General features: G+C 43.6%; 1 protein-coding gene across 1 annotated transcript in view; it reads right to left on the bottom strand.

Moving 5' to 3' along the window:
• The window catches only part of SLC1A1 (solute carrier family 1 member 1), a 125,544-nt gene extending 99,100 nt beyond the window's left edge, over positions 1-26,444 (bottom strand). The window contains exons 1-2 of the mRNA XM_063913973.1: positions 26,337-26,444; positions 25,962-26,104 (exon numbers count right to left, since the gene is read on the bottom strand). Coding sequence (XP_063770043.1) covers positions 25,962-26,052 — 91 coding nt within the window. The 5' untranslated portion in view covers positions 26,053-26,104; positions 26,337-26,444. The remainder of the gene's footprint in view (positions 1-25,961; positions 26,105-26,336) is intronic.
• Positions 26,445-27,114: the final 670 nt, after the last annotated feature.

Genomic DNA, 27,114 nt, shown 5'->3' with positions numbered 1-27,114 from the left:
GTGAGAGTGAGATAGTGAAACCTTTGTTTTTGATGGCTCAATGTACACAAACTTTGTTTAATACTAAAAGTTACTAAAAATATTGTATTAAATGACCTTCAGGCTGTGTGTATAAGGTGTATATGAAACATAAATGAATTGTGTGAATGTAGACACACTTTGTTTAATGCACAAAGTTACAAAAATATTGGCTAAAATGACCTTCAGGCTGTGTGTATAAGGTGTATATGAAACATAAATGAATTGTGTGAATGTAGACACACTTTATTTAATGCACAAAGTTATAAAAAATATTGGCTAAAATGACCTTCAGGCTGTGTGTATAAGGTGTATATGTAACATAAATGTATTCTGTGCTTAGACTTGGGTCCCATCACCATGTTATCTCATTATGGTATGCAATTATTCCAAAATACGGAAAAATCCCATATCCAAAATACCTCTGGTCCCAAGCGTTTTGGATAAGGGATACTCAACCTGTATATGAAATAATAACGAGACATAATGACAACTAATAACCCGTGATGTCAGTGTCTGTATTTTATTTTCATATATGAACGGTGTTGTAATTTTTTCAAATTGTCATACTGTACAGTGTGACTAATACCCCTTTCACACCGAGCCTGGCTTGGTGTGAAAGGGACTCCCTGGGATTGATGCCCCATGAATATGACCTGTGATACGACCAGGGACCGACCCAGATAGTCTGCAATGTGAACGCACGACCCGGGTTATTTGAACCAGGTCACGCTAAAAGAAGTAGAGAGCTGGGTCACCCGTGCTTGGAGATGATATCATAACAACAATAACCCGTGTTCAGCCTGCAGTGTGAACAAGGTTTCAACTATGTTCTATAACCCAGGTTGAACCAGAGTGCTTAGTGTGAAAATGTGTGGCTATACAGTACTACTGTTTTCATTTCATGAGAAATATACATATTAGTAATTAGTTAGCTCTCATTTTACATGACAGAGCAGACTTACCTACTTTTGAAAAAGCATTTCAGGGAAATTATAAAAGCAACACCTATGTACGTAGACGTGTACTGCTACATCTGAGAGGTGAGTCATAAAAATTACTGACATCCAAATGTAAATGAGCCCAGAGCAGTTAGTAAGATCTACTTGTTGAGGAAAAGACACGGACACTTTTCAGAGCTTGCATGTGTATTGTGTTTTACAAGTGGTTCCATATAAGTGGCCATGAGAAACCTGTGATTGGTTTCATGTAACCACAATCCACTATTACATGAGACTTTTCCGCACACTGTCTAGTGTCTACCATGCAATGTCGGAGAGTGGCATCGTAGTCTGCATATCTGTCCAATCACTACAGGGGAGTGTGGCTGTCAGGTGCAATTATAACCTGGGATGGTGAATACGGCAAGTTTATTTGATGATCGAAATTGCTTCTCCTGCCACCTCATTAGGAAGCTGGTGAATCAGGGCTGGATTAAAGTCTGTGGGGACCACTGGGCAACATACTTGTGGGGGCCCTTTTGGGGGGGAGAGAGAGTGTGTGTGTGTGTCTACTAATAGACACTCGCGATACGCCTGCTGTAAGCCTTCCCGGTGGACGCTAGATTCCTACAGAGGAGCTGCCGAGGAGGATGGCACTACCGGTACTCCACAGTCCATCTCATTGCAGCCACTGTAGGAGCCCTCTATGTGTGGGGGCCCGGGACAACCGCCCCTGTTGCCTCCCCCTTACTCCGGCCCTGTGGTGGATCTACCATATAATTGCATGTGATTTCACCCTGTAGCCATATATGACAGACATATGAGAAATAGTGTTATTGCCCCTGTTCTAACTTTACAAACAAAATATTGATCACACACAGTAGAAGCAATGCATGTCAAAACGTTAGAGGATATCTATCAAATTATATTTAGGAATATATTGCAACTGTACCAATAAAACTTCTGTCTCACCTTGTCAGTTCAATCACGCTGGACAGACTTTTGGCTTAAATTTCATTTTGTGCCGAAAAGACTGCTTCCATCATTACTACCTCTTTCCCATTGGAAGGAAACATGCTCAGTTGTCTAACTGAATGTGTTTTTATCACCATTATTTTAATACAGAATAGGATACCACATTAGGAGAATAAAACAGAACAAGAGAAAACACTGAGGGACTGAGTCAGAAGTGGATGCAGCTGCTTTTGCAACTTAGTATTCAAGCGCAGCTGCTGTACGAACATATGCGAACATATGCTAATGACGCTGCTGTTGGGATTTTTACAGGGACGTCCACTAACACGCAACATCGGTCATACCATCTGACTTTTCTGCAACCCTGTGGCTGGCCAGAATGTCCATCACAAGTAGGCTGCCGTACTCTTTACAAATGTGTACAAATCTGCAATCGCAGGCTCCGACACACCCATGAATGGTCACAACACATCTGCGATTTTCAAGACCCTCCATTACCTCCTACAAACGGTCACAACCCGTCACTCACATTGCGAATAAAGCCTCATTGCATCTGCCATCGCTAATCAACTGCCGCATGTGCATGCATTACAAAAAGTATCACTCAACTGCACACACATCGTCATTGCATCCACCTCTGTAACTGGTGATATAGGCATTGCTGGAATTCTTGCAGTCATGTCATCCATTACTTACTACTCCAGAGTGCAGACTGTAAAGCAATGTTACCTGCATACAAAGGGCCTGAATTGCACACAATCTGCATGCAATGCCCATGTTCATATAGTTGAGCGAAATATCGCAATTGTGCATGCGCAAAAATGTCTGAAAACACCTACGGCACATGAGTTGCACAGTGTACGCACACAGGCGCTGTTGTGACCAAGACAGAAGACATCAGAGATGTTGCGGAAAAGTGATGGGCGCTCCCGGGCAGTGACTCAGAGGTTAATACTAGTGCATGCAAAAATGGTGCATTCAGTGGGTGTGTATAGGAGTGATAGCCGTGTCGGTGCAAGTGGATGAGTTCCCAGACGCACAGCCATATTAGGCCGTGGTCAGAAGGATAAACTGGTGCAAGTTTCAGTGGCATGGCTGATGGTGGCATATAAGGACGCATCAATCGGTATTTAAGAGTGCAGTCCTTGTGTCAGACTTGGTTTTGTCTGTGTCCCCGGAGGGGGCGCTAGTGGGTCAGTGGAGGTAGATGGGAGAAAGCGAGGAGGCTGGATTATGTTTCTGCGCATGAGCGCAATGATATTTATTATACAGATGATTCACAAAACGGCAGCAGAAAATAACAATAAGAAATGCAAATGTCAATAGTGCAGCGTGGAAGCTGAAAGTCTATGGTAACAGAAGTATGGCAAATGAATGAATGGTGACTGATGAAATGATAACCGGTAATAATGATAACAGATGAATGAACACAGATGAGTATAACTTGGCAGAGAATATTCTGGTATGGGAACCAGAGCAGATTAAAACGTGGAGCCAGCAGAGATGGTGTTGTATGGCAAACCTGGTAGCAGAGGCAGGAGTCTGACAATGTCCACAGTGCAGGTGATGAGGCACTGGCAGCAAGCAAGCTGTATCACAGGTGGAGAGATGGAACACACCTGGAGTCAGTCTCTACTGCTAGGCTGAAGCACACAGAGATGGTGGTGAGTGTGAAGCCTGTAGATGGAAGCAGGTATTGCTGGGGCTTGTAGTTCCACGGAGCTGTGAGAAGTAACCAGGAGTACAGAGTCTTAGGTAGATAGCCAGGAACACGGAACAGCAGGTAGGTATCCAGGTACACGGAGGAAACAGGAACCAGATCCTTACACATGAGTCGCAGGAGTGACACAAAGTTCAGGATGCCTGCAGACTGATCCTGCAGCTTCATATATACCCCCTGTTGCACAGTCATTGGTGGAGTGAGGAAAAGTGGGTGCGGCCAAGCACCGGATTGGCCGCCGTATGCTGACTGCTGGAGGCTGTCATGGCGGTGCCCATGCCGCGGCCCAGCGGGAACGCGGCGTGCTACACGCCCGCTGTCACAGGAGCGCTCCCAGGCCCAGGATGGCGTCTGATGGCAGAGACGCGGATGACAGATGAACGCAGGGACCCAGGACGGAGTCCGCAGCGGCGGACAGATGTCAGCTTGGTGAGTCGATTCCTGACAGTACCCCCCCCTTTAAGGGTGGGCACTGAACACCCACGTGGCTTGGAAGGATGAGTGTTATGGAAGACACGGACCAACCTTGGAGCATGGACATCCAACGAATTTACCCAACTTCTCTCCTCTGGGCCATAACCGGACCAATCGACAAGGTATTGAAGACGTCCATACCGGCAACGGGAATCCAGAATCTTGCCAATTTCGAACTCCACGCCCCGCTGGGTTCGAACTTTGGGGCCAACTGGTAGAGCTCTTTGGAACTGATTCAGGACTAAAGGTCTGAGGAGAGAAACATGAAAAGCATTAGGTATTCGTAGTGAAGGTGGTAACTTCAGCTTGTAGGCCACAGGGCTGATGACTCTTTCGACAGGAAAGGGGCCAATGAAACGTGGTGCAAATTTCATAGACGGGACCCTAAGACGGAGGTTCCGGGTAGACAGCCAAACCTTGTCCCCAGGTTTCAGGCTAGGAACTGCGCGTCTTTTGCGATCAGCAAAGTATTTATACCGGCTGGAGGCCTTTTTGAGAGAAATGTGAATCTTCCTCCAGGTTGAAGAGAACTGACTCAGGGCAGTAGTGGCAGCAGGAACATCCATGTGAGGGAGTTCTTGGAAGTCTGGAACACGAGGATGTTGCCCATACACTGCAAAGAATGGAGTTGTCTCAGTAGCAGTGTGATAGCGGAAGTTGTGGGCAAACTCGGCCCATGGGAGCAGATCCAACCAGTCATCCTGAGAAGATGAAACATACAACCTTAAAAATGTCTCTAGTTCTTGATTTACCCTTTCTGTCTGCCCATTCGTCTGAGGGTGGTAAGATGACGAGAACTTCAGTTTAACCTGCATGGCAGAACAGAGAGCCCTCCAAAACCTCGCTACAAACTGTACACCTCGGTCGGATATTATTTCTGAGGGTAGACCATGTAAGCGGAAAATCTCCCGTAGGAAGATTTGGGCGAGTTTTGGGGCAGAAGGGAGACCCTGGAGAGGAACAAAATGGGCCATCTTGGTAAATCTGTCCACTACAACCCAGATGGTATTGTATCCTTGAGAGGGAGGAAGGTCGGAGATAAAGTCCATGGACAGGTGTGACCAAGGGCGACTAGGAACAGACAATGGTTGTAACTGACCTGCTGGAGACTGACGAGGAGTCTTGTGCTGCGCACACTTAGGACAGGATGCCACGAAATCCTTGATGTCAGCTTTCATCTTTGGCCACCAGTATGTCTCAGAGAGGAACTTGAAGGTTTTCAGAACACCGGGATGACCAGTGAACTTGGATTGATGGGCCCAAGACAGCAACTTGGGTCGGAGTTCTGGGGAAACAAAAGTCTTACCAGGAGGAGGAGCTGGGGAGACTTGAGATGCAGCAAATACCACTGGACTCAGGATGGAATGTGGAACTGAGTCAGACGTTTCCTCTTCGGATTCCATAGATCGGGATAAGGCGTCAGCTTTAACATTCTGCGAACCTGGGCGGAAATGAAGCTTAAAGTTAAAACGTGAGAAAAACATAGCCCACCTGGACTGGCGAGGATTAAGGCACTGGGCTGCCTTTAAATATAGCAGATTTTTATGATCCGTGTAGATGTTGAACGGATGTTTGGCCCCTTCCAGGAGATACCTCCATTCCTCGAGAGCCAGTTTAATCGCCAGTAGTTCTTGATCTCCAACGAAATAGTTAGCTTCTGCAGGGAGGAATTTACGAGAATAAAATCCACAGGGGTGGATCTTCCCATCAGTTCCCTTCTGGGAGAGAACAGCTCCAACTCCAACTGTAGAGGCATCCACCTCCAACTCGAACGGTCTGTTTACATCTGGTTGGGACAGAACTGGAGCAGACATAAAGGCCAGCTTGATCTTCTGGAAGGCCGCTAAAGCCTCTTCTGACCAATTGGAATGGTCTGCCCCTTTCCGAGTTAAATTGGTAATAGGAGCGATGAGAGTGGAGAATCCCCGAATAAATTTCCTATAGTAGTTGGCAAATCCCAGGAATCGCTGAATAGACTTGAGAGAATTTGGAATGGACCAATTGGCAATGGCTTCCAACTTTGTCGGGTCCATCTGGAGATCCGATCCGGAAATTATATATCCCAGGAAGGGTATAGAGGAAACTTCAAAGGTACACTTGGATAGTTTACCGTAGAGCCGGTTCTCACGAAGACGTCGGAGGACTTCACGGACTTGTAGACGATGAGAGGGAAGATCTTGAGAGAAGATGAGGATATCATCCAGATAAACTACAAGATATTTATACAGAACGTCACGGAAAATTTCGTTCACAAAGTGCTGGAACACTGCTGGGGCATTACTCAACCCGAATGGCATTACCAGGTACTCGTAATGACCATCTCGAGTGTTAAAAGCTGTCTTCCATTCGTCACCACTCCGGATTCTGATGAGGTTGTAGGCACCGCGGAGATCTAACTTGGTGAAGATGCGGGCTCCCTTAACTCTGTCAAATAATTCGGTAATGAGTGGTAATGGATAACTATTTTTAATGGTAATGTCATTGAGACCCCGGTAGTCAATGCATGGACGCAGTCCTCCATCCTTCTTTTTAACAAAGAAGAAGCCTGCACCAGCGGGTGATGATGAAGGACGGATGAATCCCTTCTGTAAATTCTCCCTGATGTAGTCGCTCATCGCTTCAGTTTCGGGAACAGATAACGGGTAGGTACGCCCCCTAGGTGGCTTCTTGCCGGGAAGGAGATCGATGGGACAATCCCATTCTCTATGGGGCGGCAGGACATCAGCGGCTTTTTCACTGAAGACGTCAGAGAAATCTTGATAAACCGCAGGAAGACTTGACTGGGTTTTTACTTCAGTAGACTTGATAGGACAAACTTGGGCTAAACAGGACTGATGGCAATGTGAAGCCCAAGAAGTAAGTTGTAACGCTGACCAGTCAAACTGTGGATTGTGTAGCTGGAGCCAGGGCATGCCCAAAACGATCTCCTGGGTGGCTTGAGGAATGACTAAGAACTTTATTAATTCTGAGTGTAGGAACCCAACTCCCAAAACCACTGGTGCAGTTTGGTGAGAGATATTCCCCTTGGAGATTCGGCTACCATCCACGGCGGTAATGTAGACTGGGTAAGAAAGTTCACATACAGGCAAGCAAAATTTATTTACCGCAGCTTGGGTGATGAAGTTTCCTGCGGCTCCACAGTCCACTAATGCAGATGCAGATTGAAGCCCAACTGAAGTCTCTAAAGTCACAGGAAGGATAAGGTCTTGATTAGAAGGAGCTTGTCTAGAAGATCCCAACTTGACTCCTCCTTTACAAGTCAGGATCTGGCGTTTCCCGAATGCACTGTGCAAGAATTAATCTGGTGACCTGCAGCCGCACAATAAAGACACAGTCTCTCACGAAGTCTTCTTGACCGCTCCTCAGGAGTTAGGCGGGACCTATTTATTTGCATAGGCTCATCAGAAGGTGGAGACTGGAACTGTACGGAAGGTATCATCCTTGATCTGCGTGGCTCACCACGAGCACGTTCATTATTGCGTTCGCGGATGCGAGAGTCCAACTTGATGCACAAGGAAATTAAATCAGACAATTGCTCAGGAAGATCGCGGGTCGCCAGTTCGTCCTTAATCCGATCAGAGAGTCCATGCCAGAAAGCTGCCACCAGGGCTTGATTGTTCCACTGAATCTCTGCGGCCAACGTCTGGAACTGGATGACATATTGTCCCATACTTCGGGTACCTTGACGAAGTTGGATTAGGTCTGCAGAAGCTGATGTTGCACGACCTGGCTCGTCAAAGATCCGTCTGAAGGTTGACACGAATTCTGCATAGTTGTTCATCAGAGGGTCAGCACGTTCCCACAGAGGAGACACCCAACTCAAAGCAGATCCAGAGAGTAGAGAGATGATGTAGGCAACCTTGGATCTTGGCGTGGGGAAATTATGTGACAACAATTCAAACTGGATTTCACATTGGTTAAGAAACCCGCGACATAACTTTGGGCTGCCATCATACTTGCTTGGCACGGGCAGGTGCAGACGTGACACTGGAGCTGATGCAGGCGGCATAGAAGAACTCACAGTACTGGCAGGTGCTGGAGTAACAGGAACTGTAGAAGTGTGTACACTAGGCAGGGTTTGCTGTAGTGTATCAATCCGGGAGGACATCCCTTGCAGGAACTGGAACATCTGCTGCTGCGCAGCCTCTTGACCATCCAAACGGGAGACCAGATTTTGCAAGGCCTCTGACCCCACACTCCGTCCACCGTCCGAGTCCATCGATCCTGAACTTACTGTCAGACTTGGTTTTGTCTGTGTCCCCGGAGGGGGCGCTAGTGGGTCAGTGGAGGTAGATGGGAGAAAGCGAGGAGGCTGGATTATGTTTCTGCGCATGAGCGCAATGATATTTATTATACAGATGATTCACAAAACGGCAGCAGAAAATAACAATAAGAAATGCAAATGTCAATAGTGCAGCGTGGAAGCTGAAAGTCTATGGTAACAGAAGTATGGCAAATGAATGAATGGTGACTGATGAAATGATAACCGGTAATAATGATAACAGATGAATGAACACAGATGAGTATAACTTGGCAGAGAATATTCTGGTATGGGAACCAGAGCAGATTAAAACGTGGAGCCAGCAGAGATGGTGTTGTATGGCAAACCTGGTAGCAGAGGCAGGAGTCTGACAATGTCCACAGTGCAGGTGATGAGGCACTGGCAGCAAGCAAGCTGTATCACAGGTGGAGAGATGGAACACACCTGGAGTCAGTCTCTACTGCTAGGCTGAAGCACACAGAGATGGTGGTGAGTGTGAAGCCTGTAGATGGAAGCAGGTATTGCTGGGGCTTGTAGTTCCACGGAGCTGTGAGAAGTAACCAGGAGTACAGAGTCTTAGGTAGATAGCCAGGAACACGGAACAGCAGGTAGGTATCCAGGTACACGGAGGAAACAGGAACCAGATCCTTACACATGAGTCGCAGGAGTGACACAAAGTTCAGGATGCCTGCAGACTGATCCTGCAGCTTCATATATACCCCCTGTTGCACAGTCATTGGTGGAGTGAGGAAAAGTGGGTGCGGCCAAGCACCGGATTGGCCGCCGTATGCTGACTGCTGGAGGCTGTCATGGCGGCGCCCATGCCGCGGCCCAGCGGGAACGCGGCGTGCTACACGCCCGCTGTCACAGGAGCGCTCCCAGGCCCAGGATGGCGTCTGATGGCAGAGACGCGGATGACAGATGAACGCAGGGACCCAGGACGGAGTCCGCAGCGGCGGACAGATGTCAGCTTGGTGAGTCGATTCCTGACACCTTGCACATTCAGCTGAACAGATGTACGCAAGGGAAGGACTTTGGGGGTAATTCAGACCTGATCGCTAGGTTGTGTTTTCTCAGAGCCTGCAATCAGGTCCGAACTGCGCATGCGTATGCACTGCAATGTGCAGGGGCGACGGACCGCAGCAACGGGGATCAGGGGATCAGTGCATAGCGACGGGATGGTGCAAAAAAAGCAATCGCACAGGTGATCGCAAGGTGACTGACAGGAAGAGGGAGTTTGTGGGTGGCAACTGACTGTTTTCAGGGAGTATCTGGAAAAACGCAGGCGTGTCCAAGCATTGGAAGGGAGGATGTCTGATGTCAATTCCAGATACCGGACAGGCTGAAGTGATCGCAGTGGCTGAGTAAGTCTTGGACTGCGCAGAGACTGCACAAAATCAGTTTGTGCAGCTCTGCTACACATGCGTTAACACACTTGCACAGCTAAAATACACTCCCCCAGTAGGCGGCGACTATCTAATCGCAGGGCTGCAAAAATCGCTGCCCAGCGATCAGGTCTGAATTTGGCCCTTTGGGCCTAATTCAGATCTGATCGCAGCAGCAAATTTGTTAGCTAATGGGCAGAACCATGGGGGTCATTCCGAGTTGTTCGCTCGTTATTTTTTTGTCGCAACGGAGCGATTAGTCGCTAATGCGCATGCGCAATGTCCGCAGTGCGACTGCGCCAAGTAAATTTGCTATGCAGTTAGGTATTTTACTCACGGCATTACAAGGTTTTTTTTTCGTTCTGGTGATCGTAATGTGATTGACAGGAAGTGGGTGTTTCTGGGCGGAAACTGGACGTTTTATGGGTGTGTGCGGAAAAACGCTACCGTTTCTGGGAAAAACGCAGGAGTGGCTGGAGAAACGGAGGAGTGTCTGGCCGAACGCTGGGTGTGTTTGTGACGTCAAACCAGGAACGAAACTGACTGAACTGATCGCAGTTGCCGAGTAAGTGTGGAGCTACTCAGAAACTGCTAAGAAGTGTCTATTCGCAATTTTGCTAATCTTTCGTTCGCAATTTTGATAAGCTAAGATTCACTCCCAGTGGGCGGCGGCTTAGCGTGTGCAAAGCTGCTAAAAACAGCTTGTGAGCGAACAACTCGGAATGAGGGCCAATATGCACTGCAGGGAGAGGGGGGGGGGGGGGGCAGATATAACATTTGCAGAGAGAGTTAGATTTTGGTGGGTTATATTGTTTCTGTGCGTGGTAAATACTGTCTCCTTTATTTTTACACTGCAATTTAGATTTCAGTTTGAACACCCCCCCCCACATCTAACTCTCTCTGCACGTTATATCTGCCCCCCCCTGCAGTGCACATGGTTTTGCCCATTAGATAACAAATTTTCTGCTGTGATCAGATCTAAATTAGGCCCCTTGTTTTGGCATTTGCACCAACGTGCAGATGGCGATCTTCAATAAACAGTGCTGCTGCTCTAAGTACATGTCTACTTTTAAACAAGTAGCACCAATACATTAAGCTAGTTACATTTATTTTAGAATACAGCACTGCCTGTTCTCCTAGAACGGAGGTTCCCAACCCCAGTCCTCAAGTTACACTAACAGTTCCGGTTTTAAAGCTAGCCATACTTGAGCACAGGTAACTTAATTGGTACTTGATATTTTGATTTATCCATCAGTGTTCAAGCATGGATGTGACTAAAACCTGGACTGTTTGTGTGCCTTGAGGACCGAGGTTGGGATACAATGTCCTACTGAGTCACAGTTTTCATTTTCTTGATTTAGTGGAGGTCAGTTCACATTTTCAGGGAACTGCCCACAAATCTGGACTTTTTCCCACCTCCAGGACAGTTGGGAGGTGTCCTACTAACAGATTCCCTTGCAATACAAAGGGTACTTGGAGAAGAAGGGGGCATGGAGGGGGCCATGGCACACACTCTCTTCCCCATAGCATAAATATATATTTTGGGGAGAATGATAACCAATGGAAATGGAATCATGGGAATTTTAATTCACAGCCACACTAATTGCACACAATACTGTCCTTCTGAAACCAATACAGGTTGAGTATCCCATATCCAAATATTCCGAAATACGGATTTTTTTGAGTGAGAGTGAGATAGTGAAACCTTTGTTTTCTGATGGCTCAATGTACACAAACTTTGTTTAATACTCAAAAGTATTAAAAATATTGTATTAAATGACCTTCAGGCTGTGTGTATAAGGTGTATGTGAAACATAAATGCATTCTGTGCTAAGACTTGGGTCCCATCGCCATGATATCTCATTATGGTATGCAATTATTCCAAAATATGGAAAAATTCGATATCCAGAATACTTCTGTTCCCAAGCATTTTGGATATGGGATACTCAACTTGGTACTGCATTTTTAAAGCATATAAAGCCTACAAACTATTACTGTGATTCACAGGAGCGGCTAAAAAAAGTATTTTGGGATTAAATATAATAGAAATCAGACACATATATTGGCCGAATGCTAACATTATAACTGAAGTATTTTTATAATGAAATTAGCCTTATGGGTCTTCTCATATTGGCGTTTTTCAAACATTCTCAACTGCTGTGTTCAGGAACACAATATGACAACAGTGTATCTGTAATACTGCTGCAGAATGCTCTGACTACTATGACTGCACAAATGAGCTGTTCACACACTAACCACAAGTTAGTCAAAATGCAGGAAAACAGAACATTCTAAAGTGATTTTCTTATATTGCGGTTGCACTTGGAACACGTCCTAACCGTCCTTCCTTTTTACTTGATAAGAATAAAAGCTTTATTTATTACAAAGTTGACAGGCCCATAGAAATACAAGCAATAACAGGGAAAATGAACAGAGGGTAAGATACACTATTATGAAATCTCAAAATGTAATCTCATGAAGGATGAACTATGGGGCTTGTCAACCAGCTATTTTTTTATTTAATGAAAGGGAGTTGAAATGTGTGGGGGCGGGGAGCAGCGTGAGGTAGGAGCAGGATGAAGAGAGACTGGCGTAGTAAGTGAAGTATCATATTAAGAATGTAATTAAATGTTCGTTCATAGAGTATATACGCAAGATCTAATCAATTAAATCATGTGAGCTAAGCGGATTTTACAGTGAGTAGACCACAGTTCCCAAACTTTACAAAAAAACCATAAATTAATAATGCATGTCATAAATTCTATAATATAAGCAGAAGACGAGGATCTTCTATGGACATAAGTGGAAGTTTGATGATGCAAATTGTGTCACAACAAACCTTTCACTTGCCACTTGGACCCGAAGATCCCAAAATTTAGCAAGCAAGGTGTATTCTCACCTTTTTAAAGAGAGTTTAGGTTAGATTGTAATAATAACACTGTGCGTTGGATCAGCATCATTGTGTAGCTCAGAGTTTCAAAAACAGCGTCATTGCAGTCCAGATTTTAAGGATATCCATGCTTGAGTCCAGATGGTTAAGTCAAATTGACTGAGGTACTATTTAAGTCACCTGTGCACAAGCATGGATATCCTTAAAACCTCGGTGGTCATTCCGAGTTGTTCGCTCGCAAGCTGCTTTTAGCAGCTTTGCACACGCTACTACTGGGAGTGAATCTTAGCTTATCAAAATTGCGAACGAAAGATTAGCAAAATTGCGAATAGACACTTCTTAGCAGTTTCTGAGTAGCTTCAAACTTACTCGGCATCTGCGATCAGTTCAGTGCTTGTCGTTCCTGGTTTGACGTCATAAACACACCCAGCGTTCGCCCAGACACTCCTCCGTTTCTCCAGCCACTCCCGCGTTTTTCCCAGAAACTGTAGCGTTTTTTCACACACTCCCATAAAACGGCCTGTTTCCGCCCAGAAACACCCACTTCCTGTCAATCACACTATGATCACCAGAACGAAGAAAAAACCTCGTAATGCCGTGAGTAAAATACCTAACTACATAGCAAATTTACTTGGCGCAGTCGCAGTGCGAACATTGCGCATGCGCAGTTAGCGGAAAATCGCTGCGATGCGAAGAAAAATACCGAGCGAACAACTCGGAATGACCCCCCTGGTCTGTAATGATGGAGTTTGGGAAACCCTGGACTGTAGCTCAAAGCTTAACAGTTTAATGTAACCAATGCATTCTAGTTACCAAGCAGCACAAGCAGTTCTGCAGGTCCATACAATTGATCAGGGAGGGTTATCTACTACAATTTCCTAAAGGTGCTTTTAGGGTAGGTAAACCACACATAACGGCCACACACAGCAGCCAAGCGGGTCCCATTCAGGCGCCCACACATATGCGGCAGTCCCGTCACCGCCGGATCCAACCGAAGCATGCTGCGGTCGGGCCGGATGACAGGATGGCGGGATTTCAATGTGAACACATACATTTCAATGTATGTGTTCACACAGTGCGGCTGTGCACTGAGTTCTATTAAATCCCGTGTGTCAGTGGCCGGATCCTGTTCTGCAGCATCCTGCAGAACAGGATCCGTGTGAACACAAAACCCACCTCCTGGCCAGGAACCGCTTGGCCGCTATGTGTGACTCTAGCCTTGCCCCCTAAAATTAGACATCTGCTTTCGTCATTTCAAAAACGGCAAATGTTTTGAGCTATGAGTACAAATGCCATTTTACAATTACATGCACCAGTTTCTGGTTTTCAAGTGCACTTTAGTGTTAAATTAAAATAATAAATAGATGATTACTGCGCTTGTGAATGCCTGTTACTTATAGCACATCAAATATATATATATATATATATATATATATATATATATATATATATATATAAAATGTAGAATTCTGATCCGCGCACACTGTAGTATGTCCAGAGTTTATTAGTTAACTCATGTAGTGCCCGCTCATCCACTCCTGCCAGGAGTCGGGGGTTTCTAGGTAATGTCAAAAATAAGGAGAGCGCACCAGTGAATAATAATAAAAGGTAACAATTTACTTATGTAAATATCCACGTACATGTAAGTTTAGATTAATGCACTTAGCCACTCTCTCCGATATCTGCCGCCACGGTATACTCCTTCGGCCAGCGGGGTATTTCTCTCGGAGAAGCCATCTGCTCTGTATCAGACGGGAACCAGAACTTCGTCTGCAGATGCAAGCCACGCCCAACGCGTTTCGTCACTTGGGGACTTCGTCAGGAGCTGTGTTATTGGATCCTCAAAGTTCACCTTTTAACCATTGCTTTTTGCACTGATTGGTTAATTGCTTTAGGCTAATTTCTAACACTAATTACATTGTTTTTTTAAACATCTTTTCTGTGATTTCATATACATTTAACAGAAACTCATAATTTACATAAGTAATAACAACTCGCAACAATAAAACTACCGATACTGTTATAATGACTTAAAAAATCTTTTTTTGTCCAAAAATCATGACTGATTAGCCACCATACGATGCCATTCACGCTACTGGCCCCTTTGATTGATGTACCTTAGTTTTTGCACATGGTTCCAATTTAGCTTTTCTAATTGTCTTTACAACGAGCAGCATTCGCCTGTAGCCATCAGTATATGTTTTTAGGGCTCACAAATTTAAGCGTCCGGTCTTCATGAGAGTCTGGGTATTAGTAGGAAGGGGGATATAGGAGTAGGAGCATATAGATTTTAGATTGGACTGAATAGGTATGTGTATCAGTCGTATTTTAGTATCTGTCTTTTTTAGAATTATTGTATTATTATTAAGAGAGAGAAATGTCTATGATATATTAAATAAATATGGTATAAATTTGTGAGCCCTAAAAACATATACTGATGGCTACAGGCGAATGCTGCTCGTTGTAAAGACAATTAGAAAAGCTAAATTGGAACCATGTGCAAAAACTAAGGTACAACAATCAAAGGGGCCAGTAGCGTGAATAGCATCGTATGGTGGCTAATCAGTTATGATTTTTGGACAAAAAAATATTTTTTAAGTCATTATAACAGTATTGGTAGTTTTATTGTTGCGAGTTGTTATTACTTATGTAAATTAAGAGTTTCTGTTAAATGTATATGAAATGTCTTTACAACGAGCAGCATTCGCCTGTAGCCATCAGTATATGTTTTTAGGGCTCACAAATTTAAGCGTCCGGTCTTCATGAGAGTCTGGGTATTAGTAGGAAGGGGGATATAGGAGTAGGAGCATATAGATTTTAGATTGGACTAAATAGGTATGTGTATCAGTCGTATTTTAGTATCTGTCTTTTTTAGAATTATTGTATTATTATTAAGAGAGAGAAATGTCTATGATATATTAAATAAATATGGTATAAATTTGTGAGCCCTAAAAACATATACTGATGGCTACAGGCGAATGCTGCTCGTTGTAAAGACAATTAGAAAAGCTAAATTGGAACCATGTGCAAAAACTAAGGTACAACAATCAAAGGGGCTAGTAGCGTGAATAGCATCGTATGGTGGCTAATCAGTTATGATTTTTGGGCAAAAAAATATTTTTTAAGTCATTATAACAGTATTGGTAGTTTTATTGTTGCGAGTTGTTATTACTTATGTAAATTATGAGTTTCTGTTAAATGTATATGAAATCACAGAAAGGATGTTTAAAAAAACAATGTAATTAGTGTTAGAAATTAGCCTAAAGCAATTAACCAATCAGTGCAAAAAGCAATGGTTAAAAGGTGAACTTTGAGGATCCAATAACACAGCTCCTGACGAAGTCCCCAAGTGACGAAACGTGTTGGGCGTGGCTTGCATCTGCAGACGAAGTTCTGGTTCCCGTCTGATACAGAGCAGACGGCTTCTCCGAGAGAAATACCCCGCTGGCCGAAGGAGTATACCGTGGCGGCAGTTATCGGAGAGAGTGGCTAAGTGCATTAATCTAAACTTACATGTACGTGGATATTTACATAAGTAAATTGTTACCTTTTATTATTATTCACTGGTGCGCTCTCCTTATTTTTGACATATATATATATATATATATATATATATATATATATGAGATTTTTTGTGTAACCGTTGGTCCTCAGAAATGAATAAGTATTTAGAATTAATATTATTTATATAATATCACATTTATTGTGCAATCACAATCAGAAATATACATCAAAAATATACATCAATAAGCAACAATAAAATGGTAAAATTCCAAGGAGAGTGATAATATCAATTATTCTCTCCTTCATATGCATACATTAAAACAAGTTTCATATGATAGTATAAAATACTTTGGAAATAGTAACTATTGGCAAACTCCCAGACATTATCCTCCTCCAAAGAATGAAAATAATGTATTTTAGTTAATTTGTAACAATGATGTTCACAGTGGCTGTTTGTGTCCAAATAGTATCATTAGTAGCTGATATGCACTTCAGAGCTGGATGTATATAATAGTGCTGCAATTGCCGGCATCTCGGCTAATAAGTTCGTTTATCCAAGCACTATACACTGGTATAATTACCCTTCCTGGCACCAAATACAGTAATTGATGTTATCACTCTCCTTGGAATTTTACCATTAAATTGTTGCTTAATGATGTATATATATTTGATGCATATTTCTGATTGTGATTGCACAATAAATGCGATATTATATAAACACAGGCCTTCCTAATTCTTAATACTTATTCATTTCTGAGGACCAATGGTCATACAAAAAAATCTCATGTATGTATATTTGATGTGATATAAGTAACAAGCATCCACAAGCACAGTAATCATCTATTGATTGTCTTTTCTGTCAGCCAAACAGGGGTCCTAACCAAACCCTTATTACGTACAGCTGAGGTGGATTAATGCACTCTTATGGGCCTACACATTGCGCGATCCGCCGCCGAGCTGCCCGACGGCGGATACGGCCGACGGGTGACCCGGCGGCAGGGGGGCAGTGACGGGGGGAGTGAAGTTTCTTCACTCCCCCTCTGTCACCCGGCTCCATAGCAGTGCAGGCAAATATGGACGATATCGTCCATATTGGCCTGCATGCGCATGCGACGGAGCACCAGTGATGAATGAGCGCGGGGCCGCGCATCGTTCATCGCTGGTGCCTCCACACTGAAAGATATGAACGGTATCTCGTTCATTAATGAACAAGATCGTTTAGATCTTTGAGTGTTATCACCCAGTGTGTAGGGCTCATTAGAGTGTGAATATCTATTTCCATCTATATTTGTACAATTATTTATCACAGTGCCAGGAGTGTCAGTGTTGGGGCTGCCTTTTCTGAAATATATAGTGTTAAATTAAAATAACACTACAGTAAGTAGAATTTGTTACAAGGTAACGGAAAAGTTGAAAAGAGTAAAGTAACGGACCAATGGTGGTAGCAGCATAGACTTTCTAGCCTCAATCACAAGCCAGCAAAAGTTACAAAGAGCACTTTTACAGGGAAGCATTAAGTTCCAGAATAGACTTATGCCCCTTGTTCTATGCAAGGTTTACAGATAGTTGCAATTTAGCAAAAAGATGTTTATGGCGTACCAGTATAAAGCTGTGTACACCCCTATACAATCTATGGCCCGATTACCCGATCCCACAGAGGGGGTGGTCTACAGGTTGCCGGCGGCCAGGCTCCCGGCGACCACCATACCAGCGCCGGAATCCCGACTGCCGGCATACCGACATCTTTTCTCCCTCTTGGGGGTCCACGACCCCCCTGGAGGGAGAATAGATAGCCACCGTGCCCGCAGCGTGGCGAGCACAGCGAGCCCACAAAAGGGCTCATTTGCGCTTGCCCAGCTGTCGGTATGCCGGCGGTCAGGATTCCAGCGCCGGCATGCTGGTCGCCGGGACCCCGACTGCCGACAAACCATACTACACCCCACAGAGGAACTGCTCACCTCACTGCTGCTGTTGCTGCTTCACATGTGTCAACCTGTATACACACTGCTTGGCTGTTCAAAACTCGATCAGCCAAGTGATCGTAAAAGTGTGTACCTACTTAAATGGCCAAGTGGTTCTTACCTACTTCTATGTTCTTATGTTTAGTCACAGTTAGTAAATTATCAGTATAACCTGTATTAGACAAGCTAATTACTGATTGGTTACTAATGTTTTACTGCAGATTTGTATCTTTGAGCAATGCTCCTATATACCTGTAACTCTCATTATGGGGTTAATTCAATGAGCTATGAGTCAGTTAAGAGCATAAGTGCCGCATTTAAAATTTCCTGAATTTTTTTTGTGGCTCCATAAGATTGTTTAAAAATAAATAAATTCATGAGTCTGGGGTGAGATGGGATGAATGGGGCTGAGATGATGTACAGCTGCAATGAAAATTTGCCCCACCTGCACTTACTTGAATTGATGACTATGTGTGTTCTAGAGGTTTGCACTGCATTATTTTATTTTATTTTTTGGACTTTTTCTTGGTATAGACAGGGAGGGGAGGGGTAAAAAGCACAAATGATTTCTTACTTTGTCACATTTAAGGGCCGGGTTAATGACATGCAGTACTTAAAACAATATTCTAGTGCAGATTTTTAAATACTTATTAATTATGGTAAGTTATTGGGCTAACAGTAGTAAGGGTGATTGTGCAGTGGCTGCTGGTCCCATTTCTGTTACATTGAAAACTACTGTATGCTTTAAATTGAAGGTGAATAAGCTTCAGCTCCTGAAAATGCTGTTACTAAAAGCTATATAGTGGGTTGGGTATAACACAATTTAACAATACACTAATATATTATGGTGGAACTGACATGTTGTACTTTCTATGTTTACAGGGCTCCTTCAAAACAATACCACAATTTGTCTTAAATTAATTATATTTGTACTTGTAAATTGAATGTCAAAACATAATTTATGCTCTAAGTGCCATTGAGTTGTCTTAAATAGTTTGTTTTAACCCTTGTATCTCTTTGAAAAAGTCACGTGTAGTCATGACGAAACGCCCACAGTGCCGATAGCAAGCTTCAGGTGGACAATCCAGCTACCGACCATACCATGCAGACAACGCCATCAAAGCCGTCTCAAACGCTGCATTGGAGAAGGGAAGCCAATTCCCCTCCAGCTTGGTCTGTGACCGAATTCGACGACTTTTGCGGGACTCCACATCCACCGCTCCACTCAGTGGCTGCAATAGTACATGGGCAAGTGCGGTCCACACGCCGCCAACACCAGCAGCACTTTGACACCTGTGCTACGGACATTGACAGCGCGGCTGCAGCGGTGAGTGTGGAAACGCTATTGCCAGCAGCACTTTTACTGCTTACATCGTTAATATATTGGAAGCGGCAAGTATAAAGACTTAGGGGTCTATTTATGCAGCAGTGAAAAGCCCTGTTTTGCGTTAAACAGGGCTTATCTCTGCCTACTGCAATTCACAGAACGGGTACCCCCGCTCTGTGCCTGAATCGCATCACCATACCTTTGTATGGTGAGTGCGATTCATGAAGTTGCGGAAAGCTCTGCTTTCCGCTTCTCCATGGAGTTCAGGTTCGCCATCTCAGGACGGCGTAACCTGAACTGTGGTGCGGAGACGGTTGTGTCTATGTTGCCTTCGTGCAAAGGACCTGGACGTGACAAAACGAGTGGGCAGGAGACAACTTCCGCTCTTACAGCTCCTAAATGTTTTCTTCGTTCTCCGTTCGTTTGGGGTATTTTTTTTCTTCTATGCAGCATTGGACGCTCGCCACACATCGGGGCTCGGTGTCTCGCTCCACTGCGCTTCGCTCGCCACACTTTTCTATTCTAAATAGATTGTGACATGGACCCAGGGGGTTATGGGAAAGGTCCTCTGCACAAAGAGAATCTAGACGCTACCGTGCGGAGACGGCAGGGAAGCTCAATGCTTCCCTGATCGCAGCTCGGCACCTGGCGCTGGCCCCGCCCCCGACCTCCTAGCAGCCACTGCGGCCTGCCGGGAGGTCATCAAGCTGCGCATGCGCAAAGGGACCCGCCGCTGGACTCCGCGCATCGCAGGGAGGGATTGCTGGAGAAGACCTCACTGCAGGAGCCCCAGACACCGCAGCGCATCGTCGGAAGGGTGAGTATACATGAATTGCTACTTATTACAGCTATACATCGCATCGAAGAGATGCGATGTATAGTGATAAGTAGCAATTCTGTTTTCGTTTTCTTTATGAATAGACCCCATATTATCGTGTGGAGACCCCACGCGTAAATTATCATGGTCCTTCCAAATACTGGACTCAATGGCGCCTTCACTATCAGCATAACGCCGTGTACCCATCTGGGCTTGGTAACTATACTCAGCTACTACAAAAAACATAACAATATAACGGCACATTAACAGTTAATCTGTTTGTATTCCAGCGGCTTCATAGTCATCACGAATTTAATAATCCCGGGGACGTCCGGCATTCTCCATGGGTCTTTATTGACATTGGTCAATTATATAGTTATATGGATATGGATATGGCTTTTTAAGCTGCTGTTTTACTGCACATACATTGTTACTTATTTTTATCAAAGTGTTGAATATAATTGTTACACAGTATGACAAGTGTGCCCTGTTCTACATAGCTGGAATAGTCAATCGACTAGAGTTGAATCTACAAAGGAAAATGTCATATATATGATTATAATGATTTTATATGTGGTAGAATAAAATTACTTTTAGGATATTTATTTCTGGATTCCTTTGGCTGTTATTTCTTGGAGCACAGTATAGAGAGTTCTATGAACGCCTCTATTATTTCCTTTTCCTTGTATAGACCTCCCTTTTTTCCTGGAGGGGGTTTGGTTGTGTTTTTTGTAAGCCAGAATACAGAGAACATGAAAGTTGGGAAGCTCAGTCTATTAAAGTAACCAACATAAGGAATCTGCCTATACCCTTTAGATAATTAGTACAAAATGCACCAGAAGCTTCCTGAGTATCCTGAGAAAAGGCTTTAACTTGTGAAAAAAGAGAGCTGTGACGTGAGCCAAAGTGGTTATCATCTCGAATGCTATAGGCACTCATCATACCAGCTTATCTGCGCAAATTGGAAATGAAAGGGTTAAAAGCTTACTCTAATGAGACCTCCATCCTGAATGGACTGTTTTGAGTATTACGCATAGCACTGGACAAACATTTTACTTTGTAATTTGTTCAGTTTAACACTACCATTTCCAGATTTCCCATATTAACGTAAACAGTGCAATTAATTTATTTAACATGAATATGTTGGGGGATAGTGCATCTTTGCCCCTAATTCTTCTTATCCCTCTTTCTATCCGGACTGTCACTTTTTGTCCTATATATTTAGTAAGACTGGCATCTATAATGGATGTAAAAAACATTCTAGCATTGTCACGTTGCTGAAGAGCTAGTCTGTCCCCAACTTTCCTCCCATTCCCCAATTTAGCTTTGAATTAATAAACGGAGACATACCTAAAGTCCTCTGGGTAAGGACAAACATGGGGGAATCAAGGCAGTTGGTAGGTATGCAGTACAGTATGTATTATGAAGTGAAGAATAGTATTCACAATGTGTCAGAGCTAGAACTAATTTGATCATAAATGACCACAGGATGGCTAAGGAATCTTCTAGACCAGAGGTTCTCAAACTCGGTCCTCGGGAGCCCACACAGTGCATGTTTTGCAGGTAACCCAGCAGGTGGACAGGTGTATTAATTACTCATTGACACATTTGAAAAGGTCCACAGGTGGAGCTAATTATTTCACTTGCGATTCTGTGAGGAGACCTGCAAAACATGCACTGTGTGGGCCCCCGAGGACCGAGTTTGAGAACCTCTGTTCTAGACAATGGCAGCATCTGCACATTTCAGCAGATATTACCTAATCACTAATAGTGCACTGTAGGATCTATGCATTTGGGCTTGAACTGAATGCGTGGATCTCACTGAATTGCCCCCACACACTAGTTTCAGACTGCTTGGTGGTAAGATCAAGTGGTTGAATCTTCAGTTGTAGGGGACCTTTACAGATTATAGTGTGTATTTTAAGTTCTACTTTGGCCCTTCGTGATGTTGGGAGTTATCATCATTAGTATCTAGCTGGTTTGACTAGCATCCTTTCCCTTTCCTGACAGCAGTGACGTGCGGTGAGGTGAGGCAGGCGAGGCAGCATTTTGACTATTTAAAGTATATGAAAGACTATATTAGAAATATCTTCTTAGTATTATTCTAATAATTTTTCAGTCAAAACTCTGGAGTTTAAAAGTCTATGACAGGTGAAGCAGTTCCGCACCTGTCTACCTTGTCCGCACATCTCTGATCAAAACTCACCAAATTTCCAGCAGTATATACTGTTGCACCTGTGTATAATGCCCACATGAACCCTTGGGCTCATATATTGTGTGTGAATCTGGCTCTGGTACTAGCCAGTGGCTCCTCAGCCATTTACCTCACTGCTGGTCCCTGCCTGACAGTGAGGGGAAGCTGCTGTATCATATGAAGCACAATTATTAGTTATTTATTTAATACCAGTTATTTATATAGCACAGCGCCTTACAGAGACTATTTGGCCATTCACATCATCCTGCCCCAGTGGAGCTTACAATCTGTGAGGCAGATGTATTAACCTGGAGAAGGCATATGGAAGTGATAACCGAGTGATAAGTGAAAAGTGATAAACGCACCAGCCTATCAGCTCCAATATGTAAATTAACAGTTAAGAGCTGATTGGCTGGTGAGTTTATCACCTTGCACTTATCACTGGTTTATCACTTCCTTATGCCTTCTCCAGGTTAATACATCTGCACCAATATTCCCTACCACATGTACGCTCACACATTCATGCTATTATCAAGTTTGTTTGGATCCAATTAACCTACCAGTATATTTTTGGATTGTGGGAGGAAACCGGAGTACCGGAGGAAACCAACACAAGCACAAGGAGAATATACAAACTCCACACAGTTAGGGCCATGGTGGGATTTGAACCCATGACCTCAGTGCTGTGAGGCAGTAATGCTAACCATTAGTGCAATGATTGTTCTACCTGTTCAGAGATGGAGCACAAGGAGTCCACAGTATACCTATCACTATTTACAGTACAAAAATAATATGACACTTCTTGTTTGTTTAATAAGCTTTTGAGACATTATATCAATGTCAAGTATGTTTTGTCAATGTGCATATCTTTGTTCCTTAGGCCAATATGTCAACGGCTATGATCAGCTAGTTGGAACTGGGTTTTATGTGTGTATATCATGTTCAGAGTCCATCTAAATATAGTCAGCTGCAACAGAATAGAAAGCTATAGTACAGACAGTCAGAAAGTCTGTCAGTATTTCTTTCTGAATGCAACTTTGTTTGGTAAACAGATACAGTAAGTGAAGGGAAAGATAGCTTAAATGGACACAATGTTACCTGTGATTCTAGAACTTCCTCTTATTTAATGAAGGTGACCTATTGTATTGTATAGTGAGATGCTTGATCTGGGGCCTCTGGTTCACTTGTTTTAGCCTTTCAATTGCCAGTTTGCTTATTCGATGGTTTGTATTTTTATTGTATTTTGTATGTTTGCATCTATGTAGTGTACTTTTATGTATGTAATTGTCTCCTGACTGTTTCTTTGTAGCCTCCCGTTTTCATTCTGTACCCCTTGCTAATTATACAAATAAAAATTCTTGAAGCTAAATTAGTACCCATGATAATATTTGTATGATGCAGTGAAAATGTTGCTTCAGCTATTTTTTTTATTTAAAGCACAGTTAAATGATATATTTTATCTTACTGGTTACTAACAATGATTATGTTCTTGTACAACAAAGGACCAACGTTTAAATAAAAACAAATATAGATAGTTTTAATTTTCACAAAGTAAAACAGACAGGTCTATGCCTAGAAACTTCCTCGGATTATAGATTATTTAAATATATAAAAGTTTATGTGTAATAAACCCAACAAATGTACTGAAGGAGCTTCAGTGAAACAATGAAACTAGGGTAATGAACCAATTTAATACAGTACATTATACTGTAGCAAAGAGATGACAAACAACTGGGTAAATTCAATTGGCTGGGATATCATCACAGCTGCAAATCATAGCGGAAGGGGCACATTGCGGCACAAAACTGCTTGCCACCCCATAGAGGTCTGAGCAATTTTGTGCAAATTGGGGCTGATTCGAGCCCACATAGGGTGTGAGATCGGGTACCGTTGTATTTCTATGTATTTCTGTCTGAGACAAATCATGACTACTGAGCCCATCTCCAGAGCCGGCCTTAGGCATAGGCAAACTAGGCAAATGCCTAAGGCATTTGGTATGCTTAGGGGCACCAGCAGCTTCTGCTGATTAAAATGATATGCGGCATGCCTATATTTTCTGTGTGACTGCGGCTGTATCTGCATATGAAATGCTACATTGTGTGTATTCCTGGAAATCACTGTAATGTAGCATTTCGTATATGCAGATACAGCCGCAGTCGCACACAGAATATGGGCATGCTGCATATCATTTTAATCAGCAGAAGCTGCTTGTGCATCCAAGCAACATAGCAGTGCAAATAAGATGCAATTTCATAAACAAAAGGCGCCCGATGTTAGCAGAGCTGCCAGCTGACTCATGCCAGGCATCTCCTGCAGAACTAGGGGCGGTGCTAGGGGGCACCAACCAATATCTTGCCTAGGGCATCATATTGGTTAGGGCCGGCTCTGCCCATCTCAGTAGTCATGATTTGTCTCAGACAGAAATACATAGGGGTCAATCAAATTACCTTCGAAGGTGTGAAGTGCCGTTACAACGGCATTTAAACACCAGCAACGGTACCCGATCTCACACCTTGTATTAGTTCTGATTGTGTACATGTAGAGTATTAGGGATTTTGAAAGTCTGCAGATAGGAGGCAACTTTGACAGGTGGGATACTCTAATGATAATAATAATAATAATAATAATAATAATAATAATAATAATAATAATAATAATACATGCATCGGTGATTGTTGTAGAGTACCACTTAGCTTTATAAAGTTTCCAAACTGGGTATTCTCAATGTAGAAAATAATCTGTTTAGAGTAGGTATAGGCATTTGGGCAATACTTATGATTGCAATGGGATTAAAAAAAAAATCAAGCTACCACTAAAACGTAAGAACAGTGTGGAAGGTTTGTATCAATGAGTGTAACTAATTTTAATAAATAAAAAAAATACAAAAAAGTGATTGGAATCATATGCAAATAAAATAAATGGAGAATATCTAGGAAACATATGTACTAAGCAATGTACCCAGAGCCAGATACTACCTGCTAGCAGAACAGGAATAATGACAGTATTTTCAAGATAATTAGGAATATGCATGTAATTGGCCTACAGTAGTTCCAACATAATTTACCTATAGGCCAATAGCTGTATAACTATTGCCATTTACTATAGACAGTTACTACCTGAATGTAATGATTAGCAGGGAATATGAGTCTGCAGCAGCAGAACGTACAGCTCCTAGCACACGTTCTACAAGTAAATGAGTCAGACAGATGCAGGAAACTGCTAGCTAAGACACTGTATAATAATGAGTTTTATGATTAGCAAATTATCCGCACCCACCCTACACTTCACATGAAATGTAATCCTTGCAATTAATGGCACTGCATCCCCTGATTCGGAGTCTGGACATAACGTGATATGCTGCTAGTTGATGGGTCTATGCTGCAGACAATGAAATAAGCAGATTCCTGCACTGTGCGACGTGAGCAGCGAGGATGGTCCTGGCAGCTACGGAGACAGAACATGGAAGCTGTACATGCAGCAGGCAGAGCACTGACCTAGAACCACAGCCACCACGGTAGTCAGGAGCAGCCAGTTGTTTTTCAGTATCCGTTTGCAGTCGCAGCCTTTCTTCATCTTCTTCCCCATGTTGCAGTGCTGCCCGGCTGTCTGTGCTTGAAGGATGGATGAGGGAGCAGATCTGAATAGAGGCAAAGCAGAGATGTACTGTATGAGAGGGGGTATGTCACACTGCAGACCTCACAGCAGTCTCCTTCCTTCCCCACTGCCCATAGGAGACTATCTCTTTCACTGCGGCAGCTTCTCACTGATCTGTCTGCTCCAGGCAAGGGCAGTCTTCTGTCTGTGCTGCAGTCACAGGTTACTCAGCCCTCTCTCTAGTGATAATGAGGAAAGCTGTTGGTATACTGTACCTCTATATGCAGCAGCCTATGCCTCAGATGTGCTGCTGGCTGGCTGGTAACTAAGGCACTGCTAAAGGCACATGAACCTGATAGACTGTCACAGCAGTTTCCCTCCTCCCTCCTCGTCCTCCCTATCATTCATAGATGAATGGGAATGTGCCCTGTACCGCCTTGTTGTTTACATTGGCAATGGTAATTCACAGTGACATTTCTTCATCAGCTCTTTTCACCCACTGTCATCCTTGTGCTCACAGTACAATGCACTTGTACACTAGTCAGATTTAGTTGTGACCTAAAAATACAAGAGTCTGGCATCTGTTACTGGAGGAGGGCATGCATACCTACATTACGTGGAGGAACTTTACATTCAGTTTAAAATCATATTTATTATTTAAATACCAATATATTCCACAGCACTGTAGTATGGATTTGTATGACAACTTGCATTGATTTGGATTTACTGGAAACATTTTGAGACAATTAACATAAAGGGTTACTAGGGTTAATAATCTAATAGGATTAGCAGCATAGGCTTGCGCAGGGGGGGTGCCTGGTGCGCACAGGCACCCCCTAATGTCTGTAACCCCCTCACACACACCTGCTGCAGTATCAGCGATCGCTGAGTGTGCTCATTTCTGTCCTCCCGCCCATTGCGCCCGCCACCCCCTCCGCTCAGTCTGGCTGTCATTCATTTTTATGGTGCAGCATCACTGACATAATCCTACTCCCAGTTCCTCTAACATGTGGGATGTGTCGTGATGACGTCATGCAGCGTGCATGCCCGCTC

This window comes from Pseudophryne corroboree, chromosome 1 (assembly GCF_028390025.1).
Source record: "Pseudophryne corroboree isolate aPseCor3 chromosome 1, aPseCor3.hap2, whole genome shotgun sequence".
NCBI lineage: Eukaryota > Metazoa > Chordata > Amphibia > Anura > Myobatrachidae > Pseudophryne > Pseudophryne corroboree.
Note: the sequence above shows the minus strand (reverse complement) of the source record. Positions and strands in the feature narration are given on the sequence as shown.